The sequence below is a fragment of the Chaetodon auriga genome, chromosome 13, assembly GCF_051107435.1.
Source record: "Chaetodon auriga isolate fChaAug3 chromosome 13, fChaAug3.hap1, whole genome shotgun sequence".
NCBI classification, from domain to species: domain Eukaryota; kingdom Metazoa; phylum Chordata; class Actinopteri; order Chaetodontiformes; family Chaetodontidae; genus Chaetodon; species Chaetodon auriga.
The window spans coordinates 26,008,397-26,028,100 of NC_135086.1; the positions used below are offsets into that span (position 1 = coordinate 26,008,397).

At 39.3% G+C, this 19,704-nt stretch overlaps 1 protein-coding gene across 20 annotated transcripts in view; it reads left to right on the top strand.

Annotated features, from left to right (window-relative positions):
• Nucleotides 1-19,704, top strand: part of lrch1 (leucine-rich repeats and calponin homology (CH) domain containing 1) — a 210,005-nt gene that overhangs the window by 24,634 nt on the left and 165,667 nt on the right. For 4 of the 20 annotated variants that reach the window (XM_076747019.1, XM_076747029.1, XM_076747032.1 and 1 more), the window contains exon 2: nt 4,872-4,992. The exons of the other annotated variants lie outside the window; for them this stretch is intronic. In XM_076747019.1, the coding sequence (XP_076603134.1) occupies nt 4,911-4,992 (82 nt within the window). In that variant the 5' untranslated portion in view covers nt 4,872-4,910. The remainder of the gene's footprint in view (nt 1-4,871; nt 4,993-19,704) is intronic. 20 annotated transcript variants of the gene reach the window in all.

A 19,704-nucleotide genomic window follows, 5' to 3' on the forward strand; every position in this document is an offset into this window, starting at 1 on the left:
AAATCGACCACGATCTGAATCTAAAATCTGTTGTCGCAAGAGTCAGTAGGCTACATGACGTGCATTAGCCCACTACTTTAAAGCATCGATTGAAAAAGACAAACACCTGATAAAAATGATTACAAATATGTTTGAGCCGCTTGCGGCTCACTTTTGCATGGCAGGTCAGTCTGGATGACGTGGCATACTGTCAGTGGCGGAACAGCTACGTGTTGTCACATGGAGCTTTCATTCATAATTCTATATAAAATTATGTGATATAAATATTTTATGGAGAAATCTCTCAGTCCCATTGTGGTTTACAGCAGATATTTGTAGTTAAAGTAACTGAGAAGGTAAAACCTTTCGTTTCAGATTTTTTTTTTCTTCCAAAATAGCTTGGCCAGTGCCCCTGAAAGGAAAAGTGAAAAAAAAATAATAATTGCGAGTTATCTCGTACGTACGAGATACTAACTCATACGTACGAGATACTAACTCATACGTACAAGATAGTATCTCGTACGTACGAGATAAACTTAAACATTGGCCGTTTTATTTATTTTTTTTCCACCTTGCCTTTCAGAGCTTCCGTAGCTATACTATAGAAATATTTTGCGATTTAATGATTTGTTTATATCTTATTAAACACATTTCCTATTCATTCAGGGGAACGTGAATATACCAAATTTCATGGCAATCCAACCATCAATCGATGAGAAATTTCACTAAAAACTACAAATGTGAACCTCATGGTGGTGCTAGAGGTCAAAGGATCATCATAATCCTGAAAATTCATTTGGAGTCCTCTGGGAACCATGTAGGTCAGTACCAAAAGTCATGGCAATCCACCCAATAGCTATTGAGAATTTCAGCCTGGCCCAAAGTAGCGGACCGACAGATTGACATTGCCATTTTGATAAACATACATATAATGACACTGTGAGGTGGAACAGTGACAGCAGAGATGCTGGCCCTCTGACCAGCACAGAGACAGGAAATGACTGCTCCCCACCTCATTGTTTTGAGGGGCCACCAGCTTGGATCTTTTCCTGTCAGGAAAGCCAAGAACTCTCTCACTCCACACAACTGTACAGCTACAGTTTACATCATTAAGACATGCCTTTATAACATTAGTTATCTTTGCAAGTATTTGGTAAATAGCTACATTTATATTAGGGGTGGAATGGTACACAAAAATCCTGGTTCGCTCTGTACCTTGGTTTGAGGGTTATGGTTCGATACATTTTTGGTACAGCAAGGAGACCAAACAAAAAAAAAAGAAAAAGAAAAAAGTAGACTAATATTTGTGTTATTCGTTTTGAAAAGAAACATTCAACAGTGGTTCCTCATCCTTAATTCATATTGTAACAGTGAAGGCACTGAAATACTGTCATATTGGAAGTAACAAAAAATAAAAAAACAGATGTGAGTAATGCTCTATTGTAAAACAGTTTGAAGGCAAATTGCAGCAGGTCACTTTGACCATAAACTTAGATCCTGTATTCTTTAAGCTGAGTATGGTAACATAGCTGCAGTGTGTGTGTGTGTGTGTGTGTGTGTGTGTGTGTGTGTGTGTGTGTGTGTCTGTCTGTCTGTCTGTGTGTCAATGGTAACACATGCACACAACAGCATGTGCCTGCCCATGCCAGCCTGTTTTCCATTTCTGGTTAATATTAGCTAGTAGTCGAAATATAACATTAATTGCATGTAATGATAGCCTTTGTTAAAAATCATGCAGATATTTTACTGTTTATAGTGGTGATCTCATGACCTCTCCTGTAGTGCCACTATTTTGGAAGTTTTGGAATGCAAAAATATTTTGTATTTCATTGACATCATCAAAAGTGATATGGTATTGAATGGCTATATAATGTATCAGAAAATCTGAATCTAATGAATGGAGTGCCAAGGAGGAATTGTGCACTTACTTCTCTTATATATTATTTATTTTTTATTTATGCTCACCCCCACCTCTGTGCTGCATCCTTTATCCTCTCTTCATTGCCAAAAAGTTGCATTCATTGAACATAATTAAGTTAAAAAATTACAAAAACATTTTAGAATTTACTCAACAAATAAGTATGGGAACTTTGATTTTCCATTGTATGTATATCAGTAGGGTTGGGTGGTAATCCGGTAATAAGGTATCCCGCAGTATCTAAAAATAGCAACGGTATCAGTTTCAATTACCGTCATTAAAAAACATGCTGTGCATACAGGTCTGTAGGGGCCTAACATAATTGTAGCATTGTCATAACAAAAATGAAGTCCACTCCGTTCAATGTATCTGGTTGAATTTTTACTCAAGACAAAGGTGACTGTGCAAAAGTACATGCTAAAAAAATGAACCTGAGCAGTTTTACAGATGTTTTAACACAGGTATGTCCAGGCGCTCATTTAGGCGCATCTGAGCAGAGTACCGTTATCTCTAACCCCCTCCTCTTTGTGTAAACAACCAGGACCTTCATGATTGGTGTCAAACTAACACAGAGTCATAGGAGGAGACATTAGCAGCGTTTTTTCGAGTTGGAATATAACTTTTGACCACGAAACAGCAAAGGTAAGACATATGATTTAGCAAAGTTTTTTCTGCTACTCTTTGGCTGCTAGCTCGCCGAGTTTTCATTGCACAGTGAGAAGGCACACATCTTCGTGATCAGCAGACTCTCTGCTTTCATATAGTACCGGGCTTGTGTGGTTTGCGTGAAGTGGTGAAATCAGCAGAGGCAGCAACTTTGACGTGCGATATTTTCGTGTTTTTGTTACATGGGCATATAATTTCTTTGGGTATGAATTATGTTTCATTTGGGTGGCAATGCTTGGTAGAGGCTTTTAGCTGAGTTTCTCCCCGTCATTCTTGTCTGCTACAAGTTAGGATTGGTGTGAGCATTGACTGTCTGAACCGCGTGCATGTCATGTTGCCCTGCAAAGTTAGTCACAGTTATACCGCATACCCCGGGAGAATGTGGGGAAGGTTTGACGGTATCAAAATTTGGATACCGCCCAACTCACAGTTTGGGAATGCCACCTGAGGCTTACATCATAATTTTTAATTAGTCACGGTAATACCGTAAACCACGGTAAAATGTGGAGGAAGTTTGACGGTATCAAAATTTAGATACCGCCCAAGCCTATATATCAGTGTTTCCTCTAGCATTTTTTTTCAGCAGCGGGGGCAGGCTCTTTCCGGGGAGCCATGGTGGCGTAAACAAATGACACTTGACTGCAGATTTTACTTTTACAACCTATTTATTGAATGGCCAGTTGAAAATTGCTTTTTATAGGCTGAATGTAAAAATGAAAAATAAAAAAAAATAAAATAATAAAACAATAAAATTAAATAAATAAAAACAATAAATAATAATTTCTTGATGGGGCTGTAGAATCAGTGGCAAAGTTTGCACCCAGGCTCAGAACAATTAATTTTTCTGGGTTTTTTATGGAAAAGCTCTTAGGCTCAGAGGCTGCACCATCACTTTGCTGTCCTGCTCCTTCACTCGGCTCTCCCCCTGCTGTACTCTGCTCTCCTTCACTTTGTTCCACTGCTCCTCCCTGTCCAATGTTACTTGTATTATACAATTACATAAAACATTAACGTTGGATAATTTACACTCACATCACTCTGATTACAAGTGTGGACACAATTTTTTACCTAACCATCATCATTTATGACTCAGTAAAAGGCTAATGATACCTGACTAGCGTCATCTTCATCAGCTGTCTTTCTCTTCAGAAATATTTGAACAAGCTCATCTGAAAATGCAGTCAGCAGTTACATCATGGCGTGTAGATATTAGCTTAATGCTATCAATTAGTTTACTCATGTTAGCGACACTGAAGCTACATTTACACGTAGCAGGGTATTTTGGAAAATGGATATTTTAGCCCCCACATTTTCAAAAATAACATCGTTTTCAAAAACGTTGTCGTTTACACAAACCCGGATAAATACACCGTCGAGCGCCATCATAACTATGCCAAACCTATGGGCGCGAGTGTAAACAGTGGTCGCTCACATGACGTTAAGTATTTTCAGTCACATGTTGTGACGTTTCGAAACCTAAAACGCCGTTTAACACTGTTTACACGCCAACACATAACTGGCGTTTTCAGAAATCTCCACTTGCCGGAGTTTTTAAAGATGGTCGTTTTCCATGAAAAAAATCTCTGTTTGCCTGTAAACGAGAGGCCAAACCGCATGAAAACATATGCGTTTTCCCTAATTGCAAATGTAGCGTGAGTTGGCTCCGGGCCCAATTAACTTAAGCTACCGATATGTTACATAATGTTACCTGGCTATCAATATTTTGCGAATGTCTGTTTAACTTAACTAATAAGTCTACCTTTTCTCCGGTAAGTCGCTGCCCTTCTTTCCAAGACGGTACTCCTCTGACTGTCTGACCTGGTGCCTGGGTGCTTGACGTGATGTCACTTTCAAGGCCGCACTCTCGCGAGTAATTAACGTCAGACTCTGCTGTGAAGCTGGAGACACGCGGCGGTGGTGTATTTGCGACAATAAAGAAATAATAAATAAATAAATGTAGAAATTTGAAGGAGTGGCAGCTACGATTTAGGAATGGTGGCCCGCCACTCCTAAATGAATGTAGAGGAAACACTGTATATGAAGAGCAATTTTTCTGCATTCAGCTGCAAGTTTGTGAGGGACTACAACTTTACAGCCTAAAAAGTGGAGATGGTGATAAGGTATCTCCCATGATCTCCTGAGCCAGATGCACATTAGTTCCTCTGTGTGCTCTAAATAGGCTTGAGCACAAATTGCAGCTGAAATTATGTTTTAAAGGAAAAAAAATGACTGTGATTCATGTGAAATTCTTGACCAAAATCATACAGTTGTCAAGTCATATTCTTCCTTTTCCTTGATGTGTTTTCAGGTGGACTCATATTACATTGTGTTGCACTTGGCCCCAGTGATGAATGAAAGTGGTATACAGAAGCATTCAAGAGAGGCACATATCCTAAGTAACTTCCAGGATTTCCTGCAAGAGCTTGAGGGTCAGTGTTGTTTACATCATTAGCAGAAACTGGAAGAGACATCTGTCTTTGTTGAAACTCATTTATATGAAGAATAAATAGAGTACAGTGTAACACTGTAAGTCCTTGGATTTGGATTTCAGACTGCTGCCTTTATTTACATAAATTGAAGACAGTAATAGGCCTTTGTCTGGAGCAGGATTTTATTCGAGAGGCTTTTATTTCTTATTCCCTCTCTGTGATAAGTATAATTGGCCATATTTTAGGACAAAACGGTGTTCCGATCTGTTCCTGGTTGCCTTGGCAAAGTTACTGCTTTACACTGACACAAACTCAGCGCTTCCTGTATCTGTTTCAAACTAAAATCCTTGTAGCATTTCAGTGAATGCAAACCATTTCTTAACAAGGCAGTTATCACAGTGAAACATTTGCAGTTATGTATTTTGGAAAAATAATTCAGACAAGGATTCTGCATAGCACAATGTGGCTACTGCCATCTTGTGGCACTTGTATGTTACTACAAAATACAGTTTGGTTGAGACACACTCATACACCCATAGTGAATGAAATCAGACACTAACACTTTAGATGATTAATCTAGAACAACAAGGTGTTGAAAATAGCATAATCATATTCTAAGCATTGGAAATAAACATTATGCAGTTTGCATGCACATACTATGATAGTCAGCAGGAGTTTATCCACCCTTGTTTCTTCCCCTGTCTTCGATTAGGGACCCATTTCTTTTTTGCTCCTGTTGACCATGCCCCTGGCCATTACTTGAGACCTGGCTTGTATTTGACTACCATTTTTTATTTGAGGAAATACAGTATACACTCTTATTCTTTGTTCTTCCAACTAAATTTTGCATTGCTATGCTTTAGGACAGTTTAGCCTATCAGTGCCTACTACTTCCAGTACTACTGTTCCAGCTACTGCTGTCATTATAGTATTAGTTCTGCTGATGCTACTAGTACAGCAATAGTACTACTACTTGTTACCCACTTCAACAAATTGCTTGAAATAATGAAATACTGAAAACATTTGAAGCCTTTTAATTAAATCATCTGTTAACTTTCAAGATGGAAGAGCGGAGAGAGCAGACGCTGAGCAGGGAGAGAGCACGCTGAGCTGTTCAAACTAGTGCAGCACTAGTCAGTCTGCACTATTTTTTTTTCCCCACCCTCCATTAGATTATATCGCCAAGGGACCTGGATTACCTAGAACAGTACATTGACAATTGCTTCAGCAGACTCTGCACAGTAAACATGGACAACAAAACAACAACAAAACACGGCCAATCCACCTCCACCCCAAGCAACGACAAGAAAAGATCCCGTCCGTCTTCACTATCCAGTGCAGGTACACCACCATCCACATCCCCGAAACCACCATGCTGCACAGAGGTAAGCGACATTTTCCTCTCCATCGAACACAATCTCTCCGCACTCGACAACAGAATCGCTCCAATTGAAGTTCTACACTGTGAATTTCAAGTACTCCGCCAAAGCCTCGAATTCAGTCAGGACCAAATTGACACGCTCGCACAGGAAAACAAATCGCTGCAACACTCTGTCAACACATTTACCACTCAACTCATCTCTCACTGCCGAACACAAAACAATGAAAGAAACCAGCCTGGACTTACAATCACGCAGCATGAGGGACAATCTGGTTTTTACTGGTATTCCCGAACATTCATCAGACGACCCGGAAAAAATCAGTCAAGGACTTCATGATTCATCAGCTTGAACTACCCACCAAAACTGTCACATCACATCACCTTCCACCGCATTCACCGTATGGGTCAGAGAAAAACCACCAACAACCGTCCCCATCCAGTTGTCGCCAAATTTGAACACTTCAAGCAAAAACAAGAAGTTCAACATCAGGGCAGACAGCTAAAAGGAACGGACTTCGGACTGAACGATCAATTCCCAAGAGAAATCATGCAACGCCGTAATCAACTTCACCCCATCCGGAAAAAAATGATACAGCAAGGAAAAAAGCATTCATCACTGTGGACAAACTTTACATTGATGGACAGTTATACCGTGACAGGGACATTACCCCCTGGCTCTTCTAAACACCCCCCAACCCCTTCTGCAAATGCTCTGCTGCTCTCCCGCTCTCTCTCTCCCCCACACACACATGCCCTGCACACGCCCACACTCTCACGCGCGCATACACACACATGCGCATGCACTCACATTCCCCTGCACACATACACAGAGGGTTTTTTGTTGTTGTTCTCTTCAATGTTTTGACATATTTGTTACATGTGTTTTGCTATGGTGTTGTGTTCTTTTTGGCAGGTACATCAGACACAAATGCGGCGCACGCACACATACACACACACACACATCAACAGTAATATCCAATCCATTCTATCCATATCACACACTCTAAAATGCCAAAACTTAAATTCCTAACATGGAACATCCGAGGGATTGGTTCACAGGGGAAAAAAATCAATATATTGAATCACCTGGCTAAAATACAAGCAGACATATGTTTACTTCATGAAAACCAATCTTTCCAAATTAGACCATGACAAACTGAAATCATCACAATTCACTCATACATTCTCAGCTCACTATAACTCAAAACAAAGAGGGGTATCTATTCTAATAAACAAGAATGTCTCTTTTTCCCATAATTCCACCATTACAGATCCAGAAGGACATTTTATCAACATTTCAATGGACAATAACCCAGTCACAATAGGCAATGTCTACGGTCCAAATACTGACAACCCTTCTTTTTTTCAAAACTTTTTTCATCCATCTCCAACTACTCTAACTGCCCAATCATAATAGGAGCTGATTTCAACACAGTCATTAACCCATCAGTAGACAGAAGTACCACATCACACAACAAACGAATCTGGCATTCAACAGAAACAATAAAACTGAATAGAACTGAATGATTCCCCAAAGTCATCTCCGTCTATTTTATGGGAAACAGGTAAAGCAGTTCTTAGAGGCATAATCATTTCATTTTCTGAACTAGAACATAAAATCGTACAATTAGAAAACATCAACTCAAGTAACCCAACAGAAGAAACACAGAATGAATTAAAGTACAAATTTAAATTGAAATCATAAACAAAACAACCCAATTTCTCACACACAGACTCCGACAAGAGCATTTTCACCATAACAACAAATCTGGCAAGTACCTGGCAAATCTAATTAAACAAAACAAAGAAAAAACAATAATCTCCATCATCAGGGGCTCAGAAGGGAAGCCAATACAATCACCCGAACAAATAAATGACATTTTAGAAATTTTTATGCAAACCTATAATCATCAGAAAAAACAACAAGCCAAGAAGACATTGAGTCATTTCTTAACAATATCAATCTACCACAACTCAACAGGGAAGGACAGATACAATCTCATGCCCAACAATAAATCTCCAGGACCCGATGGCTTCCCTGCTGAGTTCTATAAACACTTCTGGTCCATTTTAGCACCACTCTTCAACAGACTCATAACAGAAATAAAACAAAATTCAAAAATACTGCCAAACTTGAACATAACCACAATTTCTCTTCTTCTAAAACCCAATAAAGACCCAACACAACCAGCTAGTTAACGCCCAATCTCTCTCCTCAATGTTGACACCAAAATCATCACTAAAGCACTCGACCACCGAATAGAAAAAATCATTCCATCCATAATCCACCCAGATCAGACTGGTTTCATTAAGGGGAGAAATTCATCCAGTAACACACGTAGACATCATTGCTACATTAGATGCAGAAAAAGCCTTCGACAGAGTCAACTGGACATTTCTCATTTCCACACTACAAAAATTTGGCTTTGGGGAATCATTTATTAACTGGATTAAAATCATATACACTGCACCATCAGCAACTGTAATCACCAATGGGTTAACGTCACAACGCTTCACTCTACACAGGGGGACCAGGCAAGGATGCCCACTCTCACCCTTTCTATTCACCATTTTCAATGAACCACTTGCTGCAGCCATCTGCCAAAACACCAAAATCACAGGTATTCAAACACCAAACGCACATCATAAAATTAGTCTTTATGCTGATGACATTCTGCTTTTCCTGCAAAACCCACACACATCACTACAAGAAACAGTCAAACTCATTGAAGAATACCCCATCATTTCTCATTACTCCATTAACTGGCTGAAATCATCCATCCTCCCACTACACCCAAACAGTTGGGATGTGGCAGCCCATATTTCACCTATCCCATTACGCACAAATCACATCACATATTTGGGTATTAATATTTCCACCAAGCTGTCAGAGCTGTTTGATCTCAATATCTCCCCTCTCCCCCTTCTTAAAACAATAACTGACAACCTTAATCGTTGGATGAACCTACCACTCAATCTAATAGGCAAAATAGCAACAGTAAAGATGTCAATACTCCCCAAAATATATTACCTTTTCACTATGATCGCAACCCAACCAACCCCCTCCTGGTTCAAATCACTAGACTCAATAATTTCAAAATTTTATTGGAAAAATAAAACACCAAGAATAAAACTGGCAACCTTACAAAAACCCAAATTACAAGGGGGACTGGCAGCACCAAATTTTTACCATTACTCTCTGACGAATCAACTGCAGTACATATTTAAATGGAGTCACCCCCAACAATCAGATATCACATGGTTAGACATAGAACAGACAATCTGCAAGGAAATTGTGATCTCAGATTTACCATTCTTCAACCAGTCAGTAAAACACCACACTTGTTTCAGATCAATAACAATAGTGGCAACTCTGACAGCCTGTTGGAAATTCCATAAAATAAATCATTCTACTTTGACACTGTCTAAATTCTCTCCGATCTGGAACAATCCCGACTTTTTAAGTAACAAAAAAAACACTTAATTGCCGCTCTTGGTCAGACAAAGGGATCACACACTTGCAATACGTATTTCAAAATAATACTCTTATCTCATTTCCCCAACTGGTCCAGGAGTACGGAATCAGAAGTGAACAATTTCTAGAATATCTGCAACTCAAATCATCGATCCAAAGCACACATAACTCTACAACAATCAATCTTGACCTCCCCACTTTAGCTCAAAATTAGTTAACATCAGTTCTACAAGAAAACTCCTCTCCAAAATATACAGAAGAATTTTACAATCTCACACAACACTATCCATACCATCAGCAAAATGGGAAAAAGACCTATCTCTTGCGTCTGATCCTGACTTCTGGAACCAAATTTACAAAAACATTTACATCATGTCAAAAAACGCAAATCTACAACTAATACAATACAAAATACTCCACAGAACTCACATCACTGGGCAGAAAATGTTTAAAATGGGATTCACTTCAGAAAGTTGTACCAACTGCACTCAAAACAAACCAGACAATTACATCATGCAATATGGCACTGCATACCTATCCAACAATTTTGGAAAAAAGTCACTGAATCACTCTCTGCTTTCTTGGGGTACCACATTCCTTTATCCCCCCCCCCCCCACTCTGTTTACTAGGCAACACATCAACAACCAACCTGAACAGATCAAATAATATAATACTCCTCGCTTCACTAACTATCGCCAAGAAAACTATCCTTATGAACTGGAAATCAAAAGACAACACAAACATCGCACAATGGAAAAATTTACTTATGGATCACATCTCCACAGAATACTTATCCACCCCCATTCAATACACTGCAATAGAACCCCTCTCGATCTGGTCACCACTCATTAACTTTTTACAATCCTGACCCTATACCTAAACGTCAGCCTCATCATTGTGTGTGTGTGTGTGTGTGTGTGTGTGTGTGTGTGTGTGTGTGTATTTTATATATATATATCCCCCTTTTTTTCTTTCCTTAATTTATTGATTTTTCTTCCATTATATCTCTTTTTTTCCCACTTGGATACATACATATATGTATGTTTATTTGCCTGTGAACCAATCCCACCTACCTACAAACATAACCACTGGAGGAAAGGAGGGAAAGGGTCTTGAAGTATTTCATCAACTTTCAGATGGCTATACATATATATCCATTCAATTATAAAAAACGGTGATGATAGATGATTATGTGTGTATGTGTATATATATGTAAATACACCTATTAAATTAAAAGAATGTTGATGATGGATGTGTGTGTGTGTGTGTATATATATATATATATATATATATATATGTATATAAAAGATGATTAATTATAAAGATGGTGATGATGGCTGAGTGTGTGTGTTCGTGTGTGTGTGTGTGTGCATTTATGTGTAAGTGTGTATGTTTGTAAAAATAAATGTATTGTGCATACATATTTCTGATTGTGTATATAGATATATATGTGTGTGTGTGTATATATATATATACACATACGGGATAGATTAGAGGGAAGGGTGACAAAACAGACAAATAAACAATAACATAGAATAAATCACAATATTAACTTCTATTCATATATTGGCCCTATTTTCACATTTACTACTACCATTAATACAATTAATATTGAGAATAATGTCATTACTATCTTGATCAATGATGTCATTATCATTACTGTTATTATTGTCATCACTATCATTATTATTATCGTCATCATCATCATGGTCACCATCAATTTTATTATTATTACTATAATTATTGTTATTGTTGTTATTATTGTTACTAATAATTAATTAATTATCAGTATTAATACCAATATTGTCACCGCCTACCGCAACAAAACCTGCATTATTACAACTGCCATTATTGTTATCATTATTATCATCACCCTAATTAATTGCGCTGTTGCCCCCACTATCACCACTCCTAATGTCATTTCAGTTTAATAATATTACCACTGTCATTATAATTTTGTTACTTAGTATTGCTATTATTATTATAATCCGATCTTATATGGTAAAATTATTATCTTTTAAATAATATTTCTATATATGGTTACAATGACTTGTTGATGGTGTTGAAGCTGGCAGTGTAATGATAATAATAACTCTCTATTGTCATTGATAATATTACAAAAAATACAATTAATGAATACATTTATCATTATCATTATCCCTGTTACTGATACTATTATTATTATAAATTATTAATAATCTTGATATTGTTATTACTATCATTACAAGCACTATCTCTATTAATAAACCATGCTATATTATGCCACCATTTATAATATGTGCGACAAATAAACACACCACAAACTATACATAACATCAGCAACATACCCGATACCTACATCAGTTCAAATTATTACACCCAATCACTAGTTTTGTTTCCCTCTTTTTTTGTTTTGATTTTTTGTTATTATAATTTCATCATTAATATTACTTTAATCATAAGATTTTATTAATCCCTATGATTTCTCTCTCTCCCTTGATCCTCCCCCCTCTAGCTTCCTTACCCTTGCCCAATGCCTCCACGCTAAAAAGAGGGGGTAATATCTAAAAAAAAAATGAATAACACACATCCACCCCACGAACACCCACTCCCATTGGGCCTGGGGGTTGTTCTGCATGGGTGAAGGAGCAGCAGATGGTGTTACCCGAAAGTCGGCCTCCTCCCCAGGGTCTGGGGGCGACTGAGGGAAGACAAACCTCTGCAATTTAACTCAAGTAATAATTTATTAAAACAAATTTAAAGAGGCGAGTGGAGGAAGAGAAAGGGGGGGGGGGGGAGAGAAAGGGAGAGGGGGTAAAGGAGAGGGTTTATTTATTTATTTATTTACTTATTTACGTCTCCTTTATGTTTATTATTATTATTGTTACTTATTATTATTATTTAAGTATTTATTTATTTATTTATTTTCTCTCGCTTATTTCATCTAGCTTAACTTATTTATATCCTTTTCTCTGTCCCTCATGCTTGCTCCACCTTCTCTCATATTCCCCTTTGCAACTTCACCAGCACGTGTGTGCGCGCGCGCACACACGCACACACACACACACACACACACACACACACACACACACACACACACACACTGCCTTTCAACACCCTCAACACTCAACATACATTTAACAGACTTGCCATTATGTCTGTATGTTTGTCTATCTTGCCTATTGTCTCTTACACCTGTCCTTTTCTGTTGTCCCTGTCATTCACCTGCTGTGTACTTGCATCACCTATAACAAAAAAAAAAAAAACTTTCAAGATGGAACTGCTGGGGATGAGGATGCACTTTCTGAAGTGGTACAATGGTTGACTAGCCAGTCACACAGGCACCTATTTTTTTCAGAGAGAGAAATTTTTAACATCACTGTCCACTTTGACCACGAGTGGAACGAATGCAACAGTGGTGCAAACTTTTACAGGACCTAAAATGCAATTGTATAGAAGCTTTACAGGATCTAAAAATGCAATTGTATAGAAGCTTATGAGAAAATGACCATTGTCATTTGATTTATTACATCTGTAAACATTTTCCGAATGAGTTTATGTCCTCAATCTCTAGGTTGAAGTCTTCAATAAAGTATGATATTCATTTTGTAAATTATGGTCCCATTTAGAGTGAAATAGACGACAAAGCAGGGTATGCTTTACGGTATAACATTCTTGTGATTGACAAGTAGGTACCTTAGCATATCCTCGGAATCTCAGTCAGATACAGGACAAGTCAGGACCCACCCTGAGACACATGTCAGCATACATAAATAAGTGTTCACCTATTCTCATAAAAGGCGCACACACACACACACACACACACACACGCACACAAACATACACGTACATACACACAAAGAAAAATAAATCCACATTCAGACATATAAAAGCGTAAATAACACTGATGTGTGTGTACATATGGTGTGTGTATATACAGTGCATTCTGAAAGTATTAACACCCCGTCACTTTCCCACATTTTGTCATGTTACAGTCTGTTTCCAAAATGGATTAAATTCCTTTTTTTTGTCTCATCAGTCAACACACAATACCCCATAATGACAAAGTGAAAAGGTTTTTTTTTTTATGTTTGCAAATGCATTAAAAATGAGATCTTGCAAAGGTTCATCATTTTTTTTTTTTTGCGAGATCTCGCAAAGTGAACTGCGTAGAACCAGAAGCTACACAACGATGGAGCTCCCAACATCACCCGTGGGAGTCAGCGTTATGGAGGACAATTTGGAGCGGTTCCTGCTCTCAAGAGAGGTCCCAAAAGAAGATGTCATGCAGATGAAGAATCTCACAAAGGTTTATGGCTCTCACTTATATCAGAGCCGTGTCTACAACCAAGAGCTGATTTAATGTCTTTATATGTGAGGCCCATACCAAAATAAAACTCAATAAACTCCCACGGAGGATGCGTATACTCCATCGTTGTGTATGTTTTCTTTCCGGTTACTGACCCGGAGGCAAAACAGAATAAGGAGCAAGATGGTCATGCACATACCTATGATAAATCACACCACAGGTAATCAAACGTTTTATGAGAAGATGGTCTGAGGAGACCAGTATGGCATGCAGGGACTGCTTTGATACCACCGACTGGGAAGTGCTGTGAAGTCCACACGGGGAGAATATTGACAGTTTTAACTCATGCATCACGGACAACGTAAACTTTTGTATCAAAAACACTGTGCCTACCAGGAAGGTTTCCCGAATAACAAATCCTGGGTGTCCCCAGAACTGAAGAAGATAGTTTTTAAATCTGGGGCCAAAATAAATTGAGGAGGGTGCAGAGGGGGCTGGAGTAGTACCCTACAGGGGAACAATGCACGAGAGGTCTGGAGAGGCCTGAAAACAATTTCTGGCTACAATAAAGACAGTGGGGGGGGGGGCAGGATCTGGAGATCGGGGCTGGACAAATGTGCTGAATCTGTTTTTCAGCACATTTGATTCTATCCCCTGAACTTCCTGTGTGGTTCCAGTTCCAAAGACTGTGCACCCCAGAGAGCCCAGCCACTTCATACCGGTTGCCTTAACTTTTCACCTGATTAAGAACATGGAGAGGATCATACTCAACCTCCTCTGATACATAGTCATCTCTTTCGCACCTGGAGAACACTAGGAGCACTGTGAGAGCCATGTTTTTTGACTCCTCTAGAGCTTTCAACATAATTCAGCTATCACTGATCAAGGGAAAGCTGGAAGGAGTTGGAAAAGACTGCCACCTGGTTCCGTGGACCATCAACTACCTCACCAGCAGACTGTATGTGAGGCTTCACGGCTGTGTGTCTAATGTGGTAATTCACTTACGGGGACTCCACATGGTACAGTGCCCTGTTCTTTCTTCTTCACCCTGTACACATCAGACTTTAGACTCAAAACAGACAGCTAGTACCTCCAGAAGTTCTGTGATAGTAGAGCCATTGTTGGACATGTATCACAGGGGAACGAACTGGAATACAAGGAGGCCATCACCAACTTCACCAAATGGTGCCACAGACAACACCAGTGAATATCTAGGGATTGAACATGGACATTGTGGGCGAGCACACATACCTGGGTGTTCACCTCTACAACAAACCAGACTAGACCAACAACACAGATATTCTGTGCAAGAAGGTCCAAAATCGATCCCATCTGCTAAGAAGACTGAGGAGTGTGCAGGAAACTGTTAAGAACATTTTATGACACTGTGGTTGCATTTGCAGTCTTCTATGCTGTTGTCTGCAGAGACTGTGGAAGCTCTGAGAGGGATAGAAAAAGACTAAGCAAATTGGTCATGAGGACTGTCTCTGTCCTGGACTGTCCACTGGACACCATCAAGGTACTAACCCACACACATACACGTCCACATGCCTTTACAGGCATACACACATTCACACACACCTTAAAGCTGCAGATAGCGGAGTTAGTAGCAGTTGCAGTGGATGTCAGGCAGGGCAGTGGTAGCTATAATCCACAATCCAGATTCAGCCACGATCCATGGGAACCTGCGAGACAACAAAGCCCTAAGACTCCGGGGAAGAAGCTAAGTTAGTTGCATGCCTTGGTAGGACATGAAAGCATGCAGAAGGAGAGGGAGAGAAAAACGGAGGAGCTTGGTGTATCTTTGGAAGTCCCACGATAGTCTAGTCCTATAGCAGCATAACTAAGGGCTGGTCCAAGGCAAGCCTGAGCCAGCTCTAACTGTAAGCTTTATCTAAAAGGAAAATTTTTAAGCCTACCCTTAAATGTACAATGTCAGCCTCCCGGACAAAGACTGGAAAATGGCTCCACAGGAGAGGAGCTTGATAGCTAAAGGCTCTGGCTCCCATTCTGCTTTTGGAGACTTTAGGAACCAAAAGTAAGCCTGCATTCTGGGAACATGGTGTTCTAGTGCAGTGTTTCCAAACCACTGTGCTGCGGCACATAAGTGTGCCGTGAGAAACCATCAGGTGTGCTGTGGAAGATTATCCAGTGTCAACTAATTGATGCTCTAAGGGTTAGAGCAGCGGTCCCCTACTGGGCCACGGACCGGTACCAGTCCGTGGGCCATTTGGTGCTGGGCCGCACAGAGAGACTGAACAAAAAATATTTTATTGATCATCAGATTGCCTGTGCCTCTGTACACTTGTCAAACTGCTTGTCTCGGTCATGTGATACGCTAGTAAAAAAGTAAGCCCACAAGCTAGCAAAAATTAGTAAAAAACAGACGTCTTTGGAGAGCTTCTTCCGAAGGGGAAAAGGCCAAATGATGAGACAGAAGAAGAAGAACCTACATCCTCCAAGAAAAAGAAAGCTGCATGTAAGAGACAGTATCAGCAGTCCTACTTAAAATACGGGTTTATCGCTTCAGGTGATTCTCATGCACCAAGCCCACTCTGCGCAATATGTGGTGACAGGCTCACAAATGAGGCAATGAAGCCTTCTCGTTGAAGAAAAACAAGTGCAGGGCTCCCACTAATTACAACTACATTCAGGGTAATATTGAGTTGTATTTTCGATAATTTGTTTTTATTCGCTTCTATGCTGGTCCGGCAAATTATTGCTTCACGTGAAACCGGTCTGTGGCGCAAAAAAGGTTGCGGACCACTGGCTTAGAGCACCAATCAGGTGAAATCTTCCTGTGTGTCTTTCTTCAATTCCTGCAAGAATATCAGCTTTGTGTTCAACTAAACTGGCCCAGGTTTCACACTGAGTAAATAAATTGAGTAAATTGAGACTAGATTTTCATTATATTTCAATAATTTGTCAATTTTGTGACATTTTTGCTTGGTGGTATGCCTTGTGATTTTTCTAATATAAAATATGTGCCGTGGCTCAAAGAGGTTGGGAAACACTGTTCTAGTCGAGTATCAAGGTACTATGAGCTCTTGAAATAAGATGGTGCTTGACCATTTATGCTTTTGTGAATAAAGGAGAAGGATTGTAAATTGTATTCTAAATTTTACAGGGAGCCAGTGCAGAGTGGCTAATAACGGAGAAATATGATCTCTCTCATCGTTTTTGTCAGAACATGTGCTGCAGCGTTCTGGAGCAACTGAAGAATATTCAGCAACAAATTTGGGTAGCCTGATAGTAAGGAATTGCAATAATCCAACCTGGAAGTTATGAATGCATGGACTAGTTTTCCTGCATCATTTTGAGACAGGATCTGCCTGGCAATGTTACGTAGGTTTAAAAAGACAGTCCTTGAAATTTGTTTTACATGGGAGTCAATGGATATATCCTGATCAAAGATAATTCCCAGACTCAGGCCAGGCCAGCGTAATGCTATCCATAACGGCTATATCATCAGAAAGTGAGTTTCTAAGATGTTTAGGGCCTAATACTAAAAATTAATTTTTGTCTGAGCTTAGCATCAGAAAATTGCAGGTCATCCAGGTCTTTATGTCCTGAAGATATGCTTGTAGTCTAGTTAACTGATTAGTTTCTTCTGGCTTCATTCATAAATATAGCTGGATATCACTGGATAGCAATGACAATTTATTGAGTGTTTCCGAATAATGTTCCCTTAAAGAAGCATATATAAGATGAATGGAATTGGTCCAAGCACAGAACCCTTTGGAACTCTGTAGCTGGCTTTAGCATGCACAGAGGAGTCATCATTAATGTGTACAAACTGAGAGCGATCTGAAAAGTAGGATTTACATCAGCTTAGTGCAGCTCCCTTAATACCAATGAAGTGTTCCAGTTTCTGCAATAGGATACCATGGTCAGTGGTGTTGAATGCACCACTAAGATCTAACAAGTCTACTGCAGATACAAGTCCTTTGTCTGATGCAATTGGAAGGTCATTTGTAACTTCAACCAGCGCTGTCTCTGTGCTATGTTGCAGTCTAAATCCTCACTGGAAATCCTCAAATAAACTATTGTTGTGTAGAAAATCATACAGCTGATTAGCAACTGCTTTTTCAAGAATTTTTGAGAGAATGTGGAGGTTGGATATAGGTCGATAGCCCCCCTGGATCAAGAGCAGGTTTTTTAAAAGAGGTTTTATTACAGCTACTTTAATGGACTGTAGTATGTAGCCTGTTGATAAAGACAGATTGATCATGTCTAATAAAGAAGAGCCAATTAAGGGTAAAACTTCTTTAAGCAGCTTAGTTGGGATAGGGTCTAAAATACAGGTTGACAATTTTGATGACGAAATTATTGAAATTAGTTTGATAGTGAAGATTGACAGGAAAAAACAGTCTAAAACAGTTTCTTCTGTTTCTGTGTTTGAAGACATAACAGTACCTATTGACGGCAGGAGCTGATGAATTATGTCTCTAATAGTCAGAATTTTACCATTAAAGAAGCTCATGAAGTCCTTACTACTTAGGGCTAAAGGAATATGTGGTTCAACAGAATTATGGCTCTCTGTCAGCGTGGCTACAGTGTTAAAGAGAAACCTGCGATTGTTCTTATTTTCCTCTACTAGTGAAGAGCAATACCTGCTCGAGCACTACAGAGGCTTTTCCTGTATGTTTTAAGACTGTCTTGCCAGACGAAATTAAATTCTTTCAAATTGGTGGAACGCCTTTCCTTTCTACTATTCCTGAAGTTTGCTTTAATTTCTGGGTTTGGGGGGTATATCATAGAGCTAACCTCCTCTGTTTTTTATCTTCTTTTTTAGAGGGGCAACAAAGTCAAGTGTCAAGTGTCCCAGTGAACCTGTAGCACCATTAACTAGGTAGTCAATTTGGGAGAGACCGAAGCATAGGAGTCCTCTATTGTATTAAGACATGCCATTGAATTAAATGCTGATAGGATCATATCCTTAAATGTAGCTCCAACGATGTCAGACAGGAATCTGATGTAAGAATTTTTGCCTGCTGGCGGGTTGTCTGGTAATATTAATTCAAAGGTTATTAAATGTTTGTCCGATAAAAGAGAGATTCTGTGAGGAGACTGAGTGTGGTTAAAACAGTGGAATGGAAACAGCAATTGGTATCAATGGCTATTCTTAACATTTGCTCATAACCAAATCTGCTCCTACCAAACCTCAGCATCACCTACTTGATGCGTTTGCTACCTTTCCCCCCGCAGGTGGTACAGCAGCTGGCAGTATTTAAAGATAAGCTGTAACATCTCTTGATGGGGAATCATTCACTCCAATGGCACCTGCTGAAGAAGAAGGAAGAATAGAAGAATCAATAGAATCCTGCATACTGTATGTGTGTAGACATGTAAACATGCACACACTGTACATAACCACCAACTTCATGTGTATCCTGCTAGAACTGCTTTAAAGAAAGAAAGGCAAATTAAAATCCCTGTTTGACACCAAAAGACCTTCAAGAAGATTTTGCAAACTCTGGAGTGACAGTGCATTCCTTTACTGTTTAGTTTAGAAGAAACATGACCTTACAAACCCAACAGTGAGGTCTTAAGAGTAGTGATGATAA